Source organism: Trachypithecus francoisi, unplaced genomic scaffold, assembly GCF_009764315.1.
Source record: "Trachypithecus francoisi isolate TF-2019V2 unplaced genomic scaffold, Tfra_2.0 Lachesis_group4, whole genome shotgun sequence".
NCBI classification, from domain to species: Eukaryota; Metazoa; Chordata; class Mammalia; order Primates; family Cercopithecidae; genus Trachypithecus; species Trachypithecus francoisi.
This window is the reverse complement of record NW_022681469.1, coordinates 23,830,270-23,853,736: the sequence shown is the minus strand read 5'-3', so window position 1 is coordinate 23,853,736 and position 23,467 is coordinate 23,830,270. Positions and strand designations below refer to the sequence as shown.

Below are 23,467 nucleotides of genomic sequence, written 5' to 3'. Positions count from 1 at the left end.
GTCTATTACTCAAAATTTTTTCCTTTTATTATTATTTTTAGTTGACATAATAATTGTACCAAGCCTATTTCATCCTGAATAGTTTTCTTATGCAATGTTTCTTTCAATAATGGTCTATAACTCAAAATTTTTTCCTTTTATTATTATTTTTAGTTGATGTAATAATTGTACATATGGGGTACAGTGTGATATTTTGATTCATATATGCAATGTATAATGATCAAATTGAGGTAATTTGCATCACCTCAAACAGTTATCATTTCTTTGTGTTTGGTACATTCAAAATCTGCTCTCCTAGCTATTTGAAAATACACAATAAATTGTTAATTATAGTCACTCTATAGTTCTATGGAACACTAGTCCCTATTCCTCCTATGTAGCTGTAATTAGTATCTGTTAAGCAACCTTTGACTATCCTTTCAACCCTCATCCCTCTCTGCTTCTATTAACCACTATTCTATACTTCTATGAGATCAACTTTTTAAGCTTCCACATATGAATGAGAACATGCAGTATTTATATTCCTGTGGCTGGCTTATTTCACTTAACATAATGTCCTCCAAGCTCATCAATGTTGCCACAAATGACAGAATTTTGTTCTTGTTTATGGTTAAATACTATTCCATTGTATATATATACCATATTTTCTTTATCATTTCATCTGTTGATGGACACTTAAGTTGATTCCATATCTTGGCTGTTGTGAATAGTGCTGCAATGACCATGAGAGTGCAGATATCTCTTTGACATACTGATTTCATTCTTTTTGGATATATACCCAGTAGTGGGATTGCTGTATCATATGGTAGTTCTGTTTTTAGTTTTCTAGGCAACCTCCATATTATTCTCCAAATGACTGCATAAATTTGCATTCCCACCAAAATTGTGCAAGGATTCGCTTTTCTCCACATCCTCTCCAATACTTGTTATCTTTTATCTTTTTATTCTAACAGATATGAGATCATATCACCTTGTGGTTTTAATTTGCATTTCTCTGATGATTAGTGCTGTTGAGCATTGTTCCATATACCTGTTGGCCATTTGTATGTCTTCTTTTCAGAGATGTCTATTCAGCTCATTTGCCCATTTTTAAAGTAAGTTATTTTTGTTTGTTTATTTTTGCTATTGAGGTAAGTTCCTTATATATTCTGGATATTAATCCCTTGTCAGATAATTTGCAAATGTTTTCTCTCATTCTGCAGGTTATCTCATCACTCTGTTGATTGTTTCCTTTGCTGTGCAAAAGATTTTCAGTTTGATAGAATTCCATTTGCCTATATTTGCTTTAGTTGCTTGGGCTTTTGAGGTCTTATCCATAAAATCTTTCATCAGACCAATGTCCTGACGCGTTTCCCTCATGTTTTCTTCTGGTAGTTTCATAGTTTGGGGTCTTACATTTAAGTTCTTAGTCCATTTTGAATTGACCTTTTTTACAGTGAGAGATAGGAGTCCAGTTTCATTTTTCTGTATTTTGATATCTAGTTCTCCTGGCACAGTTTATTGAAGAGATTATCATTCCCCTATGAATGTTCTTGGCACCTTTGTCAAATATCAGTTTTCTGTAAATAAGTAGATTTATTTTGGGGTTCTCTGTTCTGTCTCATTGGTCTGCATATCTGTTTTTATGTTTTTAACCATGCTGGTTTGATTACTATTGCCTTCATTTTGAAGTCTGGTAGTGTGATCCCTCCAGATTTACTCCTTTTGCTATTTGGGGTCTTCTGTGGTTCTGTACAAATTTTAGGATTGTTTTTTCCATTTCTGTGAAGAATGTTATTGGTATTTTGATAGGGAGTGCATTGAATCAACAGATAACTTTGGATAGTATGGATATTTTCACACTGTTAAGTCTTCCAATCCATGAACATGGGATGTCTATTTGTATCTTCCTCAATTTTTTTCATCAGTGTTTTATAGTTTTCCTTGTAGAGATATTTCACCTCTTTGGCTAAATTTATTCCTAAGTATTATTTTTTGTAGCTATTGTAAATGGGATTGCTTTCTTGATTTCTTCTTTTGATGGTTTGTTGGTGGGGTATAGAAATACCACTGATCTTTGTATGTTGGTTTTGTATCCTTCAACTTTACTAAATTTATCAGTTCTAGGAGTATTCGATAGAGCTTTTAGGGTTTTCTGTATATAAGCTCATGTCATCTGCAAACAGCGACAGTTTGACTTCCTTCTTTCCAATTTGGATGCCCTCTATTTCTTTCTCTTGCCTATTTGCTTTGGCCAGAACTTTCATTACTATGTTGAACAAAAGTAAGCATCATTATCTTGTTCCACATCTTAGGGGAAAAGCTTTCAACTTTTCCTCACTCAGTATGATATTGGGTGTGGGTTTGTCTTGTATGGCCTTTATTGTGTTGAGGTACATTCCTTCCATACCTTATTTGGTGAGCGTTTCTGTCACAAAGAGATGTTGAATTTTATCAAATGCTTTTTCTGCATATATTGAGATGATCATAGGGTTTCTGTCCTCCATTTTGTTGGTGTGATGTATCACGTTTATCAATGTGCGTATATTGATTCATCCTTGTATCCCTGGGATGAATCCCACTTAATCACGGTGAATAATTTTTTCAGTGTGCTTCTGGATTTAGGAGATTTGGTTTGTTAGTATTTTTTTGAGGATTTTTACATCTTTTTTTATCAAGAACATGGGCCAATAGGTTTCTTTTTCTTGTTGTGTCCTGGTCTGGTTGATACCAGGGTAATATTAGTCACACAGAATAAGTTTGGAAGAATTTCCTCATCTTCAATTTTCTAAAAGAGTTTGAGAAGAACTGATATTTGTTCTTCTTTAAATGTTTGGTAGAATTCTAGAGTGATGTCATCAAGTCCTGGGGTTTTCTTCAATGTAAGACTTTTTATTACAGATTCAATCATTACTCATAATTGGTCTGTTTGGGTTTTCTGTTTCTTCTTTGCTTAATCTTAGTAGATTGTACATGTCTAGGAATTTATTCATTTCTGCTAAGTTTTCTAATTTGTTGGAGTACAGTTGTTTGTAGTAGTCTCCAATGATCCTTGTATTTCCGTGGTATCAGTTGTAATATCTTCCTCATTCTGATTTTATTTGGGCCTTTTCTTTTTTTCTCTTGGTTATTAGCTAATGGTTTGTTGATTTTATCTTTCAAAAAAAAAACCCAACTTTTCATTTCATTGATCTTTTATAATTTTTAGTCTCAATTTCATTTATTCTGCTCTGATCTTTATTATTTCTTCCCTTCTACTAATTTTTGGTTTGGTTTGTTTTTGCTTTTCTAGTTCCTTGTGGTGCATAATTAGGTTGCTTATTTGAAATCTTTCTACTTTTTGGATATAGGCATTTATTGCTATAAACTTTCCTCTTAGTGTGCTTTTGCTATATCCCATAGGTTTTGGTATGTTGTGTTTCTATTTACATTGGTTTCAATACATTTTGTAATTTCTTTTTTACTTTCTTCAGCAGTAATTCAGAAGTATGTTGTCTAATTTCCATGTAAGTATACAATTTTGGAAGTTCTTCTTGTTATTGACTTCTAGTTTTATTCCATTATGGTCAGAAAAGATACTTGATATCATTTCAGTTCTTTTAAATTTCTTGAAAACTATTTTGTTCCCTAACATAAGTCTTAGAGGATGTTCCATGTGCTGATGGAAGGAATGTGTATTCTGCACCTGTTGGATGAAATGTTCTGTAAATGTTTATTAGGTTCATTTGTTCTAAAGCACAGTTTAAGTTCAATGTTTCTTTTTTATTTTCTGACTAGATGATCTGTCCAGTGATGGCAGTGATGTGTTAAAGTCCTCTTTGATATTATTATATCAAATTCTATCTCTCCCTTTAGATCTAATAATATTTGCTTTATGTTTGTGGGTGCTCCAGTGTGGGGTACATATATATTCACAATCATTATATCTTCTTACTGAGTTGATCCTTCATCCTTAGAACCTTCTTTGTCTCTTGTTTATAGTTTCTGACTTAAAGTCTGTTTTATCTGATATAAGTATAGATACTTCTGCTCACTTTTGGTTTCTGTTTGTGTGGAATATTTTTTCCATCCCTTCCGTTCAGTCTAAATGTGTCTTTATGGTATAGTAAGTTTCCTGTAGGCAGCATATAGTTGGTTTTTAAAATCCATTCAGACAGTCTATATCTTTTAAGTGGGGAATTTAATTCACCTACCTTTAAGGTTTTTATTAATAGGTGAGGACATACTCCTATCATTTTGTTGTTTTCTGGTTGTTTTGTATGTCCTTTGATCTTTTCCTTCTTATTGTTTATCATTGTCATTTAATGGTTTTCTATACTGATAAGGTTTAATTCTTTTCTCCCTTTTGTGTATCTGTTTTACCAGTGAGTTTTATACTTTTATATGTTTTAATGATAGTGATTATCTTTTTCCTTCAAAATGTAGTATTCCCTAGATTATTTCTTGTAAGACCAGTCTAGTGGTGATAAATTACTTCAGTTTTTGCTTGTCTATGACAGACTTTGTTTCTCTCCCATGTCTGAAGGATAGCTTTGCTGGGTCTCATATTCTTGACTGGCAATTTTTTTTTTCATTCTGCACGTTGAATTTATAATCCCATTCTCTTCTAGCCTGTAAAGCTTCTGCAAATAAATCTGCTGTTAGTCTAATGATGATTCCCTTGTGTGTGACTTGATGCTTTTCTCTTGCTGTTTTTAGAATTCTTTGTCCTTGACTTTTGACAATATGACTATAATGTGCCTTGATGAGGACCTTTTTTCAGTTGAGACTATTTGGGAAGCTTTAAGTTTCCTGGATCTGGATCTCATATGTCTCCCCAGACTTGGGAAGTTTTCAGCTATTATTTCAAGACATTGGTTTTCTACACCTTCCCCTTCTTCTGGAACTCCCATGATATAAATATTTGTTTGCTTAATGGTGTCCCATATGTCTTGCAGGCTTTCTTCACTATCTTTCATTCTTCTTTTTTTTTTTAACCTCTTACTGGGTGTTTCAGACTACCTGTCTTTAAGTTCAGAGATTCTTTCCTCTGCTTGATTAAGTCTGCCATCAAAGCTCTTTATTGTAATTTTTATTTCATTCATTGAATGTTTCAGCTGTGATAATTCTTTTTTATTATATCTATTTATGTTGAATTTCTTATTCATATTATGAATTGTTTTCCTAATTTCACTGAATTATCTGTCTGTATTTTCTTGTACCTCATTGAGTTTCCTCAGTTTCTCATTGAATTATTTTTCCAGCAATTTGTTGATTTCCTTTTCATGGGAGTTTGGTTATGAAAGTTATTATGGTTCTTTGGTGGTGTCATATTTCCTTGCTTTTTAGGGTTGCTTGTGTCCCTGCATTGATGCCTGTGCATCTGGTGGAATGATTGCCCCTTCCAAACTTTCCAGAGTGGCTTTTGTAGAGAGACTTTCACCTGCAGTTGGGTATCTGTGTGCTATTTGGGAAGGATGTGCTGACTTGTTTCTGGATAGATGCAGTGGTATAGTCTCCATGAAGTTTTCGTCTGTGTTCAACATAAGCAATAACTGTGGTTGCCTCAGTGGTATAGGCTGTAGAGGTTTGTGGCAGCAGCAGCAAAAGTTGTTAATCTCTTCACTCTTAAGGGCTTTTGAGGTATTCCTATTTTTGTTTTCCCCATACTGGGGAGACTTAGGTGAAGAGATCCCTCTTGTTGTCAGGCCTGACACAACCTACAAGCAGCTGCAGTGGTATGGGGTTCCAGGTGCAGGTGCTTGGAGTGGCTGTGGGACCACAGTCTTAGACTCAAGGACTCATGAAACTATTGTGGCACCTGGATCTTCTGGTGCATGTTCACTCTCTATGGCAGTGTTGGATGTAGGTTCCCCCACAGAGCCAGGGTCTACGAATCTGAAGCATCCCATGGGGCCAGGTTGTAGCTGTGATTCTACTCCTAAGCTGGACTCAGCACTGGCCTGACTCTGGGGATTAAGGAGCACTCTGGAAGTTTGAGCCCAGCAGGCAGGATATGGTTACAATTCAGGAACCTGAGGCAATAGGACTCAGTGATAACCCAGATTCCAGTGGATGAAGCACTGTGTAGTAGTGACTTTAGACCCTGGAATAGTGAGGGTCGGTATATCACAGACTCTGTGAGACCAGGTGCAAGTACCCCAGAGTGGTGAAGTACAGCTGTCATCTGGGCCCTAGAGGGCCCAGCAGAGCAATGACTCCATTTTCCAGGGAGGAGGTATCTCAGCAGCTCAGACTCTAAGGGACTAGTTCAACTCCAGGGAAACAGAATAGTCTAGTTGTTTGGCCTGTAGGGTGGGGTGTCTCAGCTCAGCCACTGCTATTTCCTTGGGACACAGGGTATTACGTCAGCTCAGTCCTGGGATGCACAACTGCTCAGCTTAGCCAAGACACCAATCCTCCAAGCGGAATGTACTGCTACAGCTCAGGGCTGGGGGCTGTGACTATTCTGGGTGGCCCAGGCAACATTTCCCTGGGATACAGGGCACTACTGCAGCTTAGGTACTGGGGTACATGACCACTCTGAGTGACCAAGGCACCATTTCCTGGGATACAGTGTACTGCTTTAACTTAGGCACTGCAGAGGCATGACTACACTGAGCAGCCAAGGTACTGTTTTCCCAGGAGGCAGGGTACCACCTAAGCTTCACCCTAAGGATGAAAGGGGAGGGAGAGTGTAATAGCTTCAGTTGAGTTTCAGGGAGCTCAGTTTGAGGATGTTGGACCACCAGCCCTGGGGTGTTTCTATAGAGCCTAGTCTCAGGGATGAAGGGGAGCTATAGCTACTTACTCCTGGTGCAAGACATACTTCTGCTGTAGTTCCAGTTCCAAAATGACAGCTCCTTCTCTGTGGAGAGCACAGCTAGTGGAGTCCAGGAAGATCCTTCAGCTGTGAGGAAGAACTGTGCCTGTAAGGAATGCAGGAGACTCCAGTGGTGAAGTCAATGGGTATCCATTGTGTTGATGGAGGTTGCTGGGATCCTCTTGCTTTCTCTTCCTTGCTGTAGGAAGAAGTTCCTCCTGGTTCCCAGCTGATCGTGGTTGGAGGATGGGGTGGTAGAGGCCTGGCATTTCCTTCCATTTTCTATATAGCTTTCCCTAGTTTCTGCACTCACCAGGGTTTCTGTCACTCCTCTCATGCACTCTGGTGCACTCCCTTAGTTATTTTCATTAAACGTATAGTTGCCCCTCAGTATATGTGGGGGATTTGTTCCAGGACCCCCATGTATACCAAAATCCACACATACTCAAGTCCCACAGTCAGCCCTGTAGAACCCGTATTTTCAAAAAATTGACCCTTGATGTACACGGGTTTCACATCCTTTGAATACTGTATTTTTGATCCATGTTTGCTTGAAAAATATCTATGTATAAGTGGATCCACACAGTTCAAACCTGTGTTGTTCACAGGTCAAGTGTAATTGTTTATTCATTGTTTATTCACTGTTCTTTTTGAGGGGTGTGAACTAGGGTCTTCTAGTCAGCCATCTTGCTGACACTGCTCTGAGAAATAAAAAAAATTTTTTGACAACTTCTAGCTGCAGCATAGAAACCAAGTTCTCTAACATGACATGAAAGACTTCCAGTGATCCTGTGACCCTGACCTTTACAAAGATGATCTTGTTGCCTCACCGTATATCAGTCTTCTCACCTCCTTGCTTCTGCTCATACTGACTTCACTGCCTGAAACATACTTCTCCCTCTCTTCAGCTAGACTAGCTACTCATCATTTAAGGCATAAGCACCAAGGTTTAATAAGATTCAAACGATTCTTTAAAATAAGAGTGAGATAGATTGAATCATAGTTATGTACAAGTTAGTCTGCTGGCTCAGCGAAGGGAATCTAATCCACCTGGAAATCTGCAAGAATGATTTCTTAAATAAATTAATTCTTAAATCATGATGTAGTCTTAACTGAGAAGTTGGGCATTTAGGGTGGAGAGGAAAATCACTTCCTTGACTTCTTAAAAGACTATTTCAATGGTTCTATGATCTTATATGTAAATGTTTTCCTTACTTGTAATGTAATATGTCTGGGATGGGAGAACTCATTCAGAGCCTTATGATTTCTCTCATCTCTTTCACTATTTATTCTCCCCTTTCCAGTTAGAGGAAAACTCTGTTTAATAGAAAAGAGAAAAGTAACTTATGAGCTGAGGAACTCTGCTCTTTGTCACCCATAAGTATTACAAAATAATTCCAAAGTATAAATCTGAACATTCACTGGTATATTTTTATTCTAAATATAGTTATGTAAAATTTTGTTGTCAACATTTTCTTCAAGTCTTAGTTTATTTGAGGTTTAATCATCCTGAAACTACTCTGTGGTTTAGCCACTCTCTTATATTCAACCTTTGTTACATAATCTTTCCATTGTTGTTCACGTTCTTTTAAAAAAATCTGATGTTTCTCTCCTTCCCAGAGGTGCCAACTTGTAATAGTGAGTGGTTGTGCTAGATACTTGGGTACAACGGTAAATAAAATATAGCAGAGTGGGTGACAAGTCAATAGACATAGTAATATGAAACAAATACTACTTACTGTGTTATGGGGTTACATGGGAGTTGTTTGTGTGTAGGAGCAAATCAGAAAAGGTTCCTCAGAAAAGGTAATTGTTAAGGTTTCAGGGACCAAATAAATTGAACTTTTTTTTAAACCAACTTCTATATCTACTAAGAATTAGAATGAAAAAGTAAGACAAAATACTACCAAACCAAAAGAGATTATACACAATGACCAAATAGGATTTATCCCAGAAATGCAAGGTTAGTTTAACATATGGAATTATGAAAATTAAACAATATATCATGTTAATAGAATATAAAGAAAAAGACACATGGTCATCTCAATAGATGCAGAAAAAGTATCTGGCAAAATCCAACATTTTTTTCATGATAAAAAAGAGACACTGAACAAATTAGGAAAGATAGAATCTTCCTCTACCAAAAAAAAGCCATCTTCAAAAATTCTACAGCTAATGTCATAGTTGGTAGTGCAAGACTAAATGCTTTTCTCCCTGAGACCTGGAACAAGACAGGGATATTCACTCTCAACACTTCTATTTAACATTATAATGAAGGCTTAGGCAGGGCAATAAGGCAAAAAAATAAAAATAGAAGGCATCCAGATTAGAAAGAAAAAAGCAAAGCCATCTGTATTTGTAGAATACATGTTCTTGTATACAGAAAATCTGAAGGAACACACACACACACACACACACACACACATACCACACTATTAGCACTAATAAATGAGTTCAACAAGGTTGCAGGATAAAAGATCAATAGGCAAAAATCAGTTGTAATGAATGAACTGTATGGTATGTGAATTACATCTTCAAAAACCTGTTATAAAAATCAATTATACCTCTATACACTAGCAATGAACATTTTGAAAATGAAATTAAGAAAACAATTCCATTTACATTAGCATCAAAAAGAACAAAATACTTAGGAATAAATTTTACAAAAGAAGTAGAAGACTTATAAACTGAAAACTACAAAAAACAGTTGAACTATATTAAAGAAGCTCTAAATAAATGGCAAGATAACTCTATGGTCATGGATCAGAAGATTTAATATTGCTAGATGGCAATACTCCTCAAATTGACAGATTCAGTGCAATCCCTATCAAAATGTCAGCGACCTTTTGTGCAGAAACTAACAAACCAAGCCTGAATTTATATGGAAATGCAAAGGACCCAGAATAACCAAAGCAATTTTTAAAAAGAACAATGTTTGAGGACTCCTGATACCAAAACTGATTACCAAGCTATAGTAATCGAGACTGTGTGGTACTGGCCTAAGGGTAAATATATAGATAAATGAAATAGGATTGAAAATATGGAAATAAACCTTTATATATATTTCAATTGATTTTTCAACAAAGATGCTAGGACAATTGGATGGGGAAAAAATAGTCTTTTCAGCAAATTGTACTGGGACAACTGGATATCTACATGCAAAAGAATGAAGTTGGCCCTGTTCCCTATACAATACACTAAAAATAATTGAAAATGGATCATAGAAACAAATGTAGGAGTTAAAACTACTCTTAGAAGAAAACATAGACTTACTGTTTAAGCAGACAGTAAGGGGCCTTCTCGTTTTAGCTCCAACATGAATAAAGCTTGAAAGTCAACATTCCTGTCCTTACAAGAAAAAGCCGAACAAACTAAAAATCAACAACTTATTGGATCCATCAGAGAACGGAGGCTGACAAGTAAACCTTCACCCTGAAATCTGAAGAGACAGACGAATCCAGGGAGTCACCGCTGAGATCTGCTTGTCTGAAGCAGAAGCTGCTAGAATCATAAACTGGTAGGAACATTTAAACAGTGATTTTAACAAATTGCCAGAGGCTGAGTGCACACTAGCTTGAAAGTGAGAAACTCCTGGTGGCCATAGTCTTGTATGGAGCTTCACTTTCATGGACTTTATCTTCAGGAATCCCACCAGGTTCTCACAGAGCCAAGAAAGACCTCTTAGTTGCTCTGGGAAGGAGAGAAGAAGAGTAAACATTGTGAAATACACCCAGAGCATTCTCCATAACAAGGGCCTATTCTCTTAGGGTGTTAACTCTAAAAGGAGAAAATCAATAGGTTAGAGACAAATGAAGCATTTATTCAGAATAGGAATTGCAACCTGGGTAGTAGTCAGAGACCATACCACCCAGGAGGGGCAAGAGGCCTTACATTTATAGGAATTTATTCAGATTACATAAGTTGTTTGTCAGATTTTTCATTGGTTTACCAAACAAAGAAGGCTTTAATCATTAGTAGCATGGTGCATTTGCATCAGTTGGCAAGGAAAAACTATATACAGAATCCCTTCAAGACTGGGATCCATTCCCTTGTATTGTTGAGAGCACAGATGTTTGCAAAGGAACTTGGCTTTCATAGTTCCCTTGTTGGTCTCAAAGTTCATCAGCAGTTCAGCATGGAGTCAGTAGCCCAAGATAGTCACTGATGTTAAGCCTGTAACTCTGCTAAGTTCACAAGGTGAAGAGGCTTTACCAGAACCTTATCCCATTTTGGGGGAGGGATATTTCTGCAACTCCAACCTCCTGTAGTCTTCCTGTCTCACTGGAGGGTCAGAGGAAGAAAAGCTAAGAAACACTTATTAATGTCAGCCCAGGAACACAGGCCCACTTAGACTGAGATTTAAAAATAAGTTTATAGGATACTTCCTCTCCCCCATACCTTACCACCACACCAACATGACTCCAGTATAATCACAGTGGCTTACAGCTGATAGAGCAACAAGAAAGACACAGATTCTATCTGGTAAGTTGTTCTTCGGAAACCCTAAAGACAACAGGAGAGACAAAAACAAAGATCCTAGAGGAATTCTAAGCCTTCGATACCAGTGGCTACAGCAAACATTAAACAGTCTAATTCTTTGTCAGATTAATATAAAACCCCATAGTAAAGGCCTATTAACTTCAGTTTTTGTTACTCACTGTCCTATGACCAACAAAAGATTTTAAAGCATTTTAAAAGGCAAGAAAATACAAAAGCCATATGTTATCTTTGCTTTCAGTTCCCCAAAATAGAAAATGGAAGCAACACTTTTTTGTGTGTGTGCTAATTGGATACATCATAGATTATCCACCATTCAAAGTCACTGTCACTCTTTTTCCCCTTGACTGCTGATGTTGGCAACTATGATTTTTGCTACTCACAATAATGGATCATCCAGGGGAGCATCACTCTGAGTAGAGGTGGACTGACATGCAACTTAAGTGTGTTGCAATCTGGAGTGCTAACAATTCATCTTTGGGCAGGACGCGGTGACTCACTCCTGTAATCCCAGCACTTCGGGAGGCCGAGGCAGGCAGATCACCTGAGGTCAGGAGTTCAAGATCAGCCTGGCCAACATGGTGAAACCCTGTCTCTACTACAAATACAAAAATCAGCTGGGTGTAGTAGCACATGCCTGTAGTGCATCCTACTTGGGAAACGGAGGCAGGAGAATTGCTTGAACCTGAGAGGCAGAGGTTGCAGTGAGCCAAGATAGTGCCACTGCATTCCAGCCTGGGTGACAGAGACAGACTCTATCTCGCTCTCAAAAAAAATTAATCTTTGACTTTACCTGTGAGTTTACTGTTTTGCTTATATTGAGATAGAACTAACTTAATTTCAGTGTTGTGAATATTGGGATCATGTTTCCTAAGAGTTCAGACAATGAAAAGAAAATTAGTATAATACCAATGCCAGCATGGCCCAAACGTCACCAAAAAAGAAAAAGAGGAAAGAAAGAAAGAGAGACAGAAAGGAAAGAAAGAAAGAAAGAAAAAGAAAGAAAGAAAGAAAGAGGGAGGAAGGAAGGAAGGAAAAGAAAAGAAAAAAGAAAGAAGGAAGGAGGGAGGAAGGAAGGAAGAAATAAAAAGAAAGAAAGGAAGAAAAAAGGAAGGAAGGAAGGAAGAAAGAAGAAAGAAGAAAGAAAGAAAGAAAGAAAGAAAGAAAAGGAAGGAAGGATATATATGGCTATTCTTTTGAAAGAAAGAAAAAGGAAGGAAGGATATATATGGCTATTATTTTAACGACTGGTGGAAGAACATATACAACTAGGAAGATACCCAAAATAGAACATCACCAAAAAAGAAGAGAAAGAAAGAAAGAGAAAGGAAGGAAGGAAGGAAGGAAGGAAGGAAGGAAGGGTAAAGGAAGGAGGGATATATATGGCTAGTCTTTTAACGACTGGTGGAAGAACATATACAACTAGGAAGATACCCAAAATAGAGCATATGACAAAATATGCAGAAAAGAATTTGGGACTGGGCATCATAAAGGAAAGGATGTGAAAGCACACTTGAAGACTGAACCTCGGGAGTCCTGGAAGAGACAAGCAAGTACTTCTAAATCAATTGAAAGTGTTTTTATGACCCAAGAAGATACCAATGCTCAGTTGAATATAATAGCTGGTGGATTCGCTTGGGCATACCACACAAATGAATGCTTATCACATCATTCATTCCCTTGATTGCTTGATGAAACAAGGTAAAATTACATTTCCTGGTTCAAAGGTTACAACTAAAATATCCCGTGGGTCAATAAAGGGAAAATTTTGTAAAAGATGTGTTGGCTTCTTAAAGGGTAGAGCTCATTTTGTCAGATCTTACCAGCAATAATGTTTTCTACAGTGTATCAAGTGATACACTGAATCATGGCAACAAAAGAAAAAATCCCCATGGCTTTTAGGTACTTTGATTTGAAAAGCAGGGTTTCAAATAATCCTGATTTCTATGAATATTTTAATGAAACCAAAGAAAACATAAAACCAAATATTGCTAGCTAATATTTTGTCCAAATACTGACTAGACTTTGCTCATCAATCTGCATTATTGGCAGTGAAAATGTAAATTTTGGCACGTTTCATTCAGTCTGTGAACTTCTTATCAAAGAAAATGAAAAGATCTTACCCACTAAATGTCTTCCACACCTTGTACTGTGAAGGGTATGATTTGCTAGCCTGTGACATTGAGGCTTTTGTAATAAAAGTTTGGGGTCACTTTTTAATTTCCTGAAAACATACAGAAGCACTGAATGAGACTTCTGACTTTATAGAAATGGAAGAAGAGATCCTCCTTAGACATGTGCCTGAGTTGTTTGATATTATATGTAGGTTGTGACAAAGACATGTATGGTAAAAAATGGCATTTGGGAGGAAATAGGACTGACTCAGAACTCAAAAATATGTCACTAGAAAGGAGTATACAAGTTAAACAGTACTAACATTATAATTTATTTGTAATCTATGCTCAGTTTAAGTTCAAATTACCTCAGTGCTTTAAAAACATTTTTCCCTGAGAAAGAGAAGTTTAACTTATAGTGACATTCAATGTGCTTTAGATAATCTATAAACAGGACATTTTAGATATGGAACCCTACATGACAAATCTATAGATGCAAAGGGACTAAATGGCAAACAGCTAGTCTACCAAAATAGGTCTATAGATACAAAGTGAGTGGACAGTTTTGAAAAGCTGGAAACCAATTCCTACAAGTCTCAATACCGGCCATTGCTAATAAGTAAAGTCTAAATACAGTCATCCCTTGGTATCATGGAGGATTAGTTCCAGGATCTCCTACAGATACCAAAATCTGCATATATGCTCAAGTCCTGCTCTAAAATGGCATAGTGTTTGCATATAACCTATGCGTATCCTCCAGTATGCTTTAAATCATCTCTAGATTACCTCTAATACCTGACACAATGTGAATGCTACGTAAAACGTTGTGAGACTGTATTGTTTAGGGAATGATGACAAGGAAAAAAGTCTGCACACATTTGGTACAGATGCATTTTTTTCCTACATAGTTTCCATCCTCAGTTGGTTAAATCCACGGATGTGGAGCCCACACAAACAATGCCAACTGTATTCCATGCTCAAAACATTTTTGTTGACAGGATATCTAACTTGATGTCATTGCATTGGAATGATACCAAGAGCAGTGTAATGTGGGCTTGATAAGAGCAGATCTTATCACGGGGAATTTGGCATTCAAGTGTATTCTGTTTAATCACTACATCGAAGAAAGATATCCCAAAGGCTGCAGGCAGTTCAAAGAAGTATTATTGGAAAAAGAAACAGAAAGAGCAAAAATATCCTACTTTATAATGGGATACTAAGAAATATATCCTTGTTAGCTTTTAATAAATATTTACATTGATCTTTCAAAAGGTCTTATCTATAACCTAAGAATATACAATAATAATATGACATATAAAACTTAAATATCCACTAAAGAGCTAAAATCTGTATCAGAGGAGAGAAACATTATAAAAACATCACTTTTCTCACACATACTATTAATCTGTTCTATTACTACTAATTGCCACTGTTACCTAGTCCTGTTGTTGTTTTGCCTAAATAATTGCCTGTATATAACAACAAAGCAAATAATACAGAATAATAAAAATGTTAAACACTTACTTTCATATTTCATTTTAAAATACTATGTGTATGCAATTATTATATATTAGACTATTTTTGGCCTGGTATATCTGTGTCCTAGATTGGCTCTCTAAAAAGTTGGTCACCTTAGTGTACCTGTCACTGTCTTTCATAGATTCTAACATAGATATACTCAGTTCTGAAATGTTTAACACTTATTAGATAGGTTAGGTATTTATATTGTTTGCTGTTCTCTTGAAACAGTTTAATTTAAAGGCTTCCAGGGAAAATATGTACACATATATTTTGTGTGTCTGAATGAAACAATGGTAGGTTAATTGAAAATAAGCACAATTAAACTAGCCATTAAATATGTGGATGAAGTAATTGTCAAGAAAGTTAAAAATTAAGTCTTATTGATTTTTAAAACCTAACTTCAGATGTTTTATGGAATATTCTCTTTTTTAGTGAAAATACCTGAACAAGCCCCTTCTTGGCTTCTAAAAAAATATTTGAGGTAGGAGAACTGTACTTGATTTCTTCTACCTGACTACCTTATACCTTTTCCTCTGTCTTATGAGATTTTGATTTTGAACTAAAGCAACAGGTAAAAGTGACCTTTTGGATAACCATTGCTAATCAGATGTCTCCTCATATTCTACATAGTATCTGGGACTAGGTCAGTTTTATACCTAGTGCCCCACAAGATGTGTTTTAGCAGGTTCTGAGAAGATTTCAATATCCCCAGACTACCCCAATAGATGCCTTAAAATCTAGTTAGGTATTTATTTCTGTGCATTTAGCATTGCATTGTCTGAGTTTCTCTCTTTTTTTTTTTTTTTTTTTTTTTTTGAGACGGAGTCTCGGTCTGTTGCCCAGGCTGGAGTGCAGTGGCAGGATCTCGGCTCACTGCAAGCTCCGCCTCCCGGGTTCATGCCCATTCTCCTGTCTCAGCCTCCAGAGTAGCTGGAACTACAGGTGCCCGCCACCACGCCTGGCTAATTTTTGTATTTTTAGTAGAGACGGGGTTTCACCGTGTTAACCAGGATGGTCTCAATCTCCTGACCTCGTGATCTGCCCGCCTCGGCCTCCCAAAGTGCTAGGATTATAGGCGTGAGCCACTGCACCCGGCCGGCAAGTTTCTCTTTTTAAAAAGAAACACTGCTGGCATAAGATAATCATTTAGCACTTTAGAATGAATGACAATCAAATGTTTTACTATCCATTGTAGCAACTGGAGCACTGGTCATGGGGGGATAAGAATAATACTAAAAACTGGAGAAAGAAGAGAATGGGAAATCAAATATAACAGACAAACTTTATAGTTTTGTCTAAACCAGTAATTATTATATCTCTATCACCCTTGGCAAGTTTCCCCTTACTTAGGAATAATATAAACAACTGTCTGGACGGTGGAATAGGTAACCATAGGTAAGTATTTGAGAACCAGCTAGATTTGTGCAACAGAGAGACCGTGGTATATCCTTTCTTCCTTCCTGGCTTCTCTTCTAAAAACTTAGTTTCTGTTAATAAAATGGGTTCTGATGAAAGATGTAGACTCTCTTGCCCCAGAAATATAGAAATTTAGGTAAGAGACCAACATGTAAAGCATCTTTGGGCCTACTTTTACTTGGATCTAGAATTGATTATTTTAAACTGACTTAATTTTTTAGCATGTATTATTTATCATGTCCTATGGAAAGAAATCAAATGATGTATCAAGACAAAAGAAGGTAATAGAAAAAGTACTGAAGTTAGAAGATGTGAATGCTAGACCTGCCTCTGCCCCTTACTAGTTATGTGATCTTGAGCAAATAGCTTAACCTCTCTGATTCCCCTTGTGTAACATGAGAATAACATTGGCCATCCTGCCTACATCATGAGACTGATCAGAGCGCCAAGTATGATAATGTATTAAAAGACGTTGCATACCCTGAGGTGTAATATGCAAATATAACATAGCTATTACATTACTCTTACATGAGTAGTTTACTGTTGACAATGAAATCAGAGGACCCAATTTTTTTCATCTCCCAAAGTATGACTCAGAGTCATAGCAAAGACCAACACGAACATTTTTTAGAAATCACTGAAAGGCCAATCTAGGAAAAAAATTCCCCTCAAAGGAACTGATTTGTTTGGAAACTGTTTCAAAGTGACATCCTTGAAGTCTCCTATGGGCAAACAAACTTCTACTTGGACTGAGAAGACAAGGATACCAACAGAAGGTTGTTACTGGTTTTTATTGTTCAAGATTTTCACACATACAAAGATGGTTTTCACTATATCATCATTAACATATCCTGTGAAACTTGGATTATGGGAACTACTTTTGTAAAAAGATGGGATCGATAGCTATTTTAGTGCTGTCTGTGAAAAATACTTGCTTTATTTAATTTGCATATGAGTTGAATATAGAAGGAAATTATTTCAGTTTAATACAGCCTTAAAAAAAACTTAATTGCTGTATTCCTAATACTTCCTGTTACTTGATGCCTTTCATCCTCACCACTACCCACCAAGAAAACAAAAAGGCATTCTGGTAACTTCTGCTTCCTATACATAGGGTTTTCAGTTGGAAACCATTTTATACTTCCTCACTCTTTAGAGTGGCCCTTAACTAATTGAAGACTAATATAGTTCATATTATTGATGACTATACTGACTAATATAGTCCATCATGGTTGATATGGTTTGCCTGTGGCCCCACCCAAATCTCATCTTGAATTGTAGCTCCTATAATTTCCATGTGTTGTGGGAGGGACCCAGTGAGAGATAATTGAATCATGGGGGTGGTGTCCCCCATATTGTACTCATGGTAGTAAATAAGTCACAAGATCTGATGGTTTTATAAGGGGTTTCCCCTTTCACTTCGCTCTCATTCTTTCTTGTCTGCACCATGTAAGACGTGCCTTTTTCCTTCCATCATGATTGTGAGGCCTCCCTAGCCATGTGGAACTGTGAGTCTATTAAACCTCTTTTCCTTTATAAATAACCTAGTCTCTGGTATGTCTTTATCAGCAGCATGAAAACAGACTAATACAGTAAATTGGTACCAGTAGAGTGGGGTGCTCCTGTAAAGATACCCAAAATCGGGTAACAGGGAGAGGTTGAAACAGTTTGGAAAGCTCAGAAGATAGGAAAATGTGGGAAAGTTTGGAACTTCCTAGAGACTTGTTGAATGGCTTTGACCAAAATGCTGATAATGATATAGACAATGAAATCTAGGCTGAGGTGGTCTCACATGGAGATGAGGAACTTGTTGGGAACTGGAGCAAAGGTGACTCTTGCTATGTTTTAGCAAAGAGACTGGCGGCATTTTGCCCATGCCCAAGAGAGTTGTGGAACTTTGAACTGAGGGAGATGATTTAGGATATCTGGTGGAAGAAATTTCTAAGCAGCAAAGCATTCAAGAGGTGACTTGGGTCCTGTTAAAAGCATTCAGTTTTAAAGGGAAACAGCATAAAAGTTCAGAAAATTTGCAGCCTAACCATGCAATATAAAAGAAAACCCCATTTTTTGTGGAGAAATTCAAGCTGGCTACAGAAATTTGCATAAGTGGCAAGAAGACAAATGTTAATCTCCAAGACAATGGGGAAAATGTCTCCAGGGCATGTCAGAGACCTTTGCAGCAGACCCTTCCATCACAGGCCCAGAGGTCTAGTAGGAAAAAATGGTTTCATGGGTTGGGCCCAAGGCCCCCTTGCTATGTATACCCTAGGTACTTGATGTCTCACATCTCAGCTGCTCCAGTCATGGCTAAAAGGAGCTAAGGTACAGCTTGGGCTATGGTTTCAGAGGGTGCAAGCCCCAAGCCTTGGCAGCTTCCACATAGTGTTGAGCCTGCAAATGCACAGAAGTCAAGAACTGGGGTTTGGGAACATCCACATAGATTTCAGAGGATATATGGAAATGCCTGGATGTCCAGGCAGAAGTTTGCTGCAGGGTCAGGGCCCTCATGGAGAGCCTCTGCTAGGGCAGTGTGGAAGGGAAATGTGGGGGCTGGGGGTCAGAGCCCCCACAGAGAGTTCCCACTAGACACTACCTAGTGGAGCTGTGAGAAGAGGGCCAGTGTCTTCCAGACTCCGGAATGGTAGATCCACTGACACCTTGCACCATGCACCTGGAAAGCCACACTCATTGCCAGCCCATGAAAGCAGCTGGGAGGGAGGCTGTACCCTGCAAAGCCACAGAGGCAGAGCTGCCCAAGACCATGGGAACCCACCTCTTGCATCAGCATGACCTGGATGTGAGACATGGAGTAAAAGGAGACCATTTGGGAGCTTTAAGATTTGGCTTCTCTGCTGGATTTCAGACTTGCACAGGGCCTTTAGCCCCTTCGTTTAGGCCAATTTCTTCCATTTGGAATGGGTGTATTTATCCAATGCCTGTACCCCCACTGTATCTAGGAAGTAATTAACTTGCTTTTGATTTTACATGCTCACAGGTAGAAGGGACTTGCCTTGTCTCAGATGAGACTTTGCCCTTTTGAGTTAATGCTGAAATGAGTTAAGACTTTGGGGGACCGTTGGGAAGGCATGATTGGTTTTGAAATATGCAGACATGAGATTTGGCAGGGGCCAGGGTGGACTGATAATGGTTTGGCTATGCCCTCACCCAAATCTCATCTTGAATTGTAGCTCCCATAATTCCCACATGTTGTGGGAGGGACCCCGTGAGAGATAACTGAATCATGGAGGTGGTGTCCCCCATGCTGTCCTCGTGATAGTAAATAAGTCTCAGGATCCATTGCTTTTATAAGGGGTTTCTCCTTTCACTTTGCTCTCATTATCTCTTGCCTGCTTCCATGTAAGACATGCCTTTTGCCTTCCACCATGATTGTGAGGCCTCCCCAGCCACATGGAATCATGAGTCCATTAAACCTCTTTTCCTTTATAAATTACCCGGTCTCGAGTATGTCTTTATCAGCAGCATAAAAACAGACTAATACAACGGTAATTCATGTTAGTTTAAATTATAGCAAGTAAGGCTAAAGTCAAATTCATCTGCTCCAAATCTGTGATTACTGAAATATTATCTGCTGACCTTCAATGGAACATAAAGTTTATTCATTAGGTCTTAAAAATTGTACTACCATGGAAATGATAATTATCATAATATTTTCTTCTGTTTCTGGAATGAATTGACATTTTTAGTTTACCTTCCCTAAAGTGTTTTATCAAAAACAGTTATTCTATTCATTAATTCTTGAAAAGTGTTAATAATATCAAAGATAACAATATGGAATAATTGGCCAATATAATTTTATACTCCATTGACATAATCCAAAGCATTGAAAAAAATGCATCTCAAAATATGCACCACACTTACTTATGTTCTCAGTATTATGTGGCTATGACAAGCCAATAGACCATTTCATGAAGGCTTAAATTTTCACCAAGAGTAATTTCAGTATGAGAGAACTTTGGTCCTCTCTCATGGGTTTTTTTTTTTAATTGCTTTAATGCTTGGAAGGTTTTACCCCATCTCCCATCTCCAGATCATAAAATGATCATCTGTTTGGCTCTTAAATATTCATATAAAAATTAACACTAACCCTTGTCTTACACCATAGCAAAAAAATTAACTCAAAATGTATCATAGATCTAAATATCAAAGCTAAAATTATAAAAACTCACAGGAAAAAGCATGGGAGAGAATCTTTGTGGTTTTGGAATAAGAAAAGACTCCTCCAGTAGTACTCATAAACACCAATTGTAAAAGAAAAATTTGCTTAATGAACTTCATCATTCTCTTTAAAAGATACTGTTAAGAAACTTAAAATGCATGAGACATATTGGAAAAAATTTACCAAATGTACAACCAATAAACGCCTTGTTTTATACCTATGTCATTTCTTCTTTGAACTTGGTAAACACAAACACAATACTCCAGCAGAATCCACTCTTCTACTTAGCCAGACCATCCGCACCTTGAAATAAGTCATGGCATTCCAGGAATTACTTCTCTTTCATTGGAACATGCTTCACCTGCATAGATTTTCTGCTTATATTAGCTGTCTATAATCATTTATTTTAATGCTCTTGGTAGATTCTAAATATTAATCAATCACTGCAGCAAAAAGAAATCAAATTATTGAAGCTGAGTGATAGGTTTAAGAGGGAGTTCTTTATAGTAGCTTCGGAGTTCCTTATAGTAGTTTCTTTATATTCAGGAATATAGAAAATGTTTTAAATGAAGTCAAAAATATACTCTCACAACTATCAATAATCTGTTCTTGAATCAAACTCTCATCCGTATGAGTTACAGTATGTTTATAGAATGTTTCTGGTGTTTCTTTATTTTCTTAATATGCATGCTGCTTTTTCTTTTTTTTTTTTTTTGAGGCAGAGTCTCGCTCTGTCCTCCAGGCTGGAGTGCACTGGCCGGATCTCGACTCACTGCAAGCTCCGCTTCCCGGGTTTAGGCCATTCTCCCGCCTCAGCCTCCCGAGTAGCTGGGACTGCAGGCGCCCGCCACCTCGCCTGGCTAGTTTTTTGTATTTTTAGTAGAGACGGGGTTTCACCGTGTTAGCCAGGATGGTCTCGATCTCCTGACCTCGTGATCCGCCCGTCTTGGCCTCCCAAAGTGCTGGGATTACAGGCTTGAGCCACCGCACCCGGCCTGCTTTTTCTTAGGAGAGATTTTAAAAAATCAGCCTACAGGAGTTTTATCTGATCCATCTGCACTGTATTTAATGGAAAGACCTTCAAGTTTCTGACATATGGAAACCCATAATCCCTACTGTTTTCTCATGGTAGTCAGTTTCCTCTTTTTCACATTCCATCTCAGTAGGAGACTGAGAGGGGAATAATTAGATATCTGTAGTCACATCATATCTCACTGAAAGTTGGAATCTGGACAGGTATAAATAAGCAGAGCCAGGCAGATTGAGAATCTACATTAGCTCAATTCCAAATTTAAGGAATATAGGTTACATTTCAGCTCTTGCAACCTCATCCACGTTTCTAGCACATTTTCTCCATTCCTTGTGTTGTAATTTTCTTCAACTGCTTCAACTGCTTTTTTTTTAATGTAAGGATGTTCATCATGATATTATTTTATTTTTAAACTTTTCAGTTTGGGGTTCATGTGCAGGTTTGTTATATAGGTAAACTCATGTCACGGGGGTTTGTTGTACAGATTATTTCATCACCCCAGTACCCAATAGATACTTTTTCTGATCCTCTCCCTCCTCCCACCCTCCATCTTCAAGTAGGCCCAGTGTCTGTTGTTCCCCTTGTTGTGTCCACGTGTTCTCATAATTTAGCTCCCACTTATAAATGATAACATGTGATATTTGGTTTTCTGTTCCTGCACTAGTTTGCTAAAGATAATGGCCTCCACCTCCATCCATGTTCCTGCATAGGATATGATCTCATTCTTTTCATGGCTGCATAGTATTCCATGGTATATGTATACCACATTTTCTTTATTCAGCCCACCATTGTTAGGCATCTTGGTTGATTCCACGTCTTTGCTATTGTGAATAGTGTTGCAGTGAACATACATATGCATGCATTTTTATGATAAAATGATTTATATTGCTTTAGGTATATACCCAGTAATAGAATTACCAGGCTGAGTGGTAATTCTGTTTTTAGCTCCTTATGGAATTGTCATACTGCTTTCTATAATGGTTGAACTAATCTACACTCCCACCAACAGTGTATAAGATTCCCTTTTTTCTGTAACCTTGCCAGCATCTGTTATTTTTTGACTTTTTAATAATAGTCATTCTGACTGCTGTGAGATGTATCTCATTGTGGTTTTGATTTACATTTCTTTAATGATCAGTGATATTGAGCTGTATTTCATATGCTTGTTGGCCACATGTATGTCTTCTTTTGAAAAGTGTTCATGTCCTTTGCCCACTTTTTAATGGGGTTGTTTGGTTTTTTCTTGTAAATTGCTTTAAGTTCTTTATAGATGCTGGATATTTAGACCTTTGTCAGATTACTATATTTTCTCCCCACTCTGTAGGTTGCCTGTTTACTCTGTTGATAGTTTCTTTTGCTGTGCAGAAGCTCTTAAGTTTAATCAGATCTCGTTTTGCCTCCTTATCCTTTGACTAAGCCAATGCTGAACAACTGTAATTCTAGATGAATCTAACTATCCATCTCTACCCCATCTTAGATTACAGAGCCCTGCTACAGAAAAACTACATTACCAAATGGCACTACACATTCTTGTTTGCACAATTTACATATACATATACTTGATCAACTACCTCTTCCATTCTCCAAAGTAACTATTCTAAATCTTTTCCTCTCTCTCTCCTACCTAACATCTCCCCTTTACCTTCAGTAGATAACCTCACTTCTTACTTCGCATATGAAACAGAAACAAAAACCAGAGAGGTCATCAACAAATCAACTCATCTCAAACATCCCTCCTTCTTGTTTCACAGAAATAAATATCCCTCTGTTTAAGGTTAATTCATTCAGCAGTGCTCTAGATCCCATGTCCATCAATTTCCTTAGTAAAATAACTCTAATTACTGCCCTCTTTCTCACCTTCCTCAAATATAGCCAACATTCATTACCTTCACTTCCTCACTTGTATACTTCTCAACCTAGTGCTTGAGAAT

At 37.4% G+C, this 23,467-nt stretch overlaps 2 protein-coding genes across 11 annotated transcripts in view; one reads left to right on the top strand and one right to left on the bottom strand.

The window, feature by feature from the left end:
* Positions 1 to 23,467, bottom strand: part of CYREN (cell cycle regulator of NHEJ) — a 188,927-nt gene that overhangs the window by 98,493 nt on the left and 66,967 nt on the right. The window contains exon 2 of one of the 4 annotated variants that reach the window (XM_033194687.1): positions 8,199 to 10,471. The exons of the other annotated variants lie outside the window; for them this stretch is intronic. Within the exon in view, the coding sequence (XP_033050578.1) occupies positions 10,463 to 10,471 (9 nt within the window). The 3' untranslated portion in view covers positions 8,199 to 10,462. Of the gene's footprint in view, positions 1 to 8,198; positions 10,472 to 23,467 lie in introns of those variants that run through there. 4 annotated transcript variants of the gene reach the window in all.
* The window catches only part of AGBL3 (ATP/GTP binding protein like 3), a 142,667-nt gene that overhangs the window by 95,828 nt on the left and 23,372 nt on the right, over positions 1 to 23,467 (top strand). The window lies entirely within an intron of this gene.